Source organism: Pyxicephalus adspersus, chromosome 2, assembly GCF_032062135.1.
Source record: "Pyxicephalus adspersus chromosome 2, UCB_Pads_2.0, whole genome shotgun sequence".
Lineage (NCBI taxonomy): Eukaryota > Metazoa > Chordata > Amphibia > Anura > Pyxicephalidae > Pyxicephalus > Pyxicephalus adspersus.
Genome location: NC_092859.1, coordinates 3,465,704 through 3,467,101, shown reverse-complemented (window position 1 = coordinate 3,467,101; position 1,398 = coordinate 3,465,704). Strand labels below are relative to the sequence as shown.

Genomic DNA, 1,398 nt, shown 5'->3' with positions numbered 1-1,398 from the left:
TCTTCCTAAGAATGGTGGCTTTGTAGACATCTGTATGTGAGCATATAATACCTAGCTCCATCCTTGCTTGAGCATTACATTTGGTTAGACTTAGTTGGATTACAGTTTGGTTAGATTTTAGAAATCCTAAGATGCTTTCAAAATTTACAACCGCTAACCTATAGAATTCTCTTGATATCAGTGACAGAAAACAAGTGCTTTGGTAATAGCAATTTTTACCTAAAGCTATATATAAGAGGATTCAGCATTGGTATTATGACGTAAAATACGGTGTAAAATACGGAAGCTGATTTATCCTTCTTCTCGAGGGCACTAGAAGGAGGACGTAGGTAAATGAAGAAAATAGTTCCATAGAAGATAGAGACACATAAAAGATGTGAGGAGCAAGTACCAAATGCCTTCTGTCTACCCTTATTAGATTTAATCTGAAAAATGGAAGAAATGATGAAAGTGTATGACACCAAGATAGTTATCAATGAGCCCACACCGCAAGCGCTTACAAAGAAAAAGGTTATTAAATTACACAGCAGGGTGTTGGAGCAGGCCAGGGTTAGCAGGGGTGGTGCGTCACAATAGAAATGGTCAATGAAGTTTGGGCCACAGAACTCAAGACTAAACAGCCAGCTAGTTTGAACTACAGACTGCAAGAAACCAATAAAAAAGCTAAGAGAAACAAGACACAACCATTTTTTGTTGGTGATAAGTAAAACATACAGTAAAGGATAGCAAATTGCTACATATCGGTCATAGGACATGGACGATAGTAAAAGGGCTTCAGTGACGGCCAGACCATCAAAGAAAAAGAACTGGACTGCACATCCATAAAATGAGATAACCTTCACTTCGGATATAAGGTCTGCCAACATTTTAGGAGTTATAACTGAGGAATAAAAAAGGTCCACCAAGGAGAGGTAACTAAGAAAGAAGTACATTGGAGTCTGGAGATTGGCAGATTTAAGGACTATAAACATCATGCCAAAGTTGAAAACTACACAAACAAGGTAAACACTTAAGAAAAACATAAAAAGGAAAGGAGCAAGCTTTTCATTATCTGTTAGTCCAGAGAACACAAACATATTCACATGTGTTTTGTTTTGGTAGTTCATTGGCTTCTTCTTCTTCTTCTGTTCTCCTATTGCCTAATGGTTGTCTAATATGGTTGACTAAGGTAACAAATGTAGAAGTTTCAAAGAAGATTCAAAGAAGTCCAGGAATAGTTTATCAAAGAATAAAACTTTCCATTGTTAATAGGACCAGATTCTATCTAGTCCTTTACTAGAAATACATCACAAAGCCGGACTGTAACAAGGAGAATGAAAAGAAAACCTTGGATGGGTTCAAGTTGACTGTAGATGCACGGGCCATTGGGATGCAAGGCATTCTTCTTTCAAACATGGC

At 37.4% G+C, this 1,398-nt stretch overlaps 1 protein-coding gene across 1 annotated transcript; it reads right to left on the bottom strand.

Moving 5' to 3' along the window:
- Positions 1 to 215: 215 nt before the first annotated feature.
- LOC140322129 (olfactory receptor 5A1-like) lies at positions 216 to 1,106 on the bottom strand. The gene has a single exon (XM_072398749.1). The coding sequence runs from the start codon at positions 1,104 to 1,106 to the stop codon at positions 216 to 218; it is 891 nt and encodes a 296-aa protein (XP_072254850.1).
- Between the last annotated feature and the right edge of the window lie 292 nt (positions 1,107 to 1,398).

Coding starts and splice junctions, on each gene's coding strand:
- LOC140322129 (XM_072398749.1), bottom strand. CDS start 1,106: ATGAACTACCAAAACAAAACACATGTGAATATGTTTGTGTTCTCTGGA.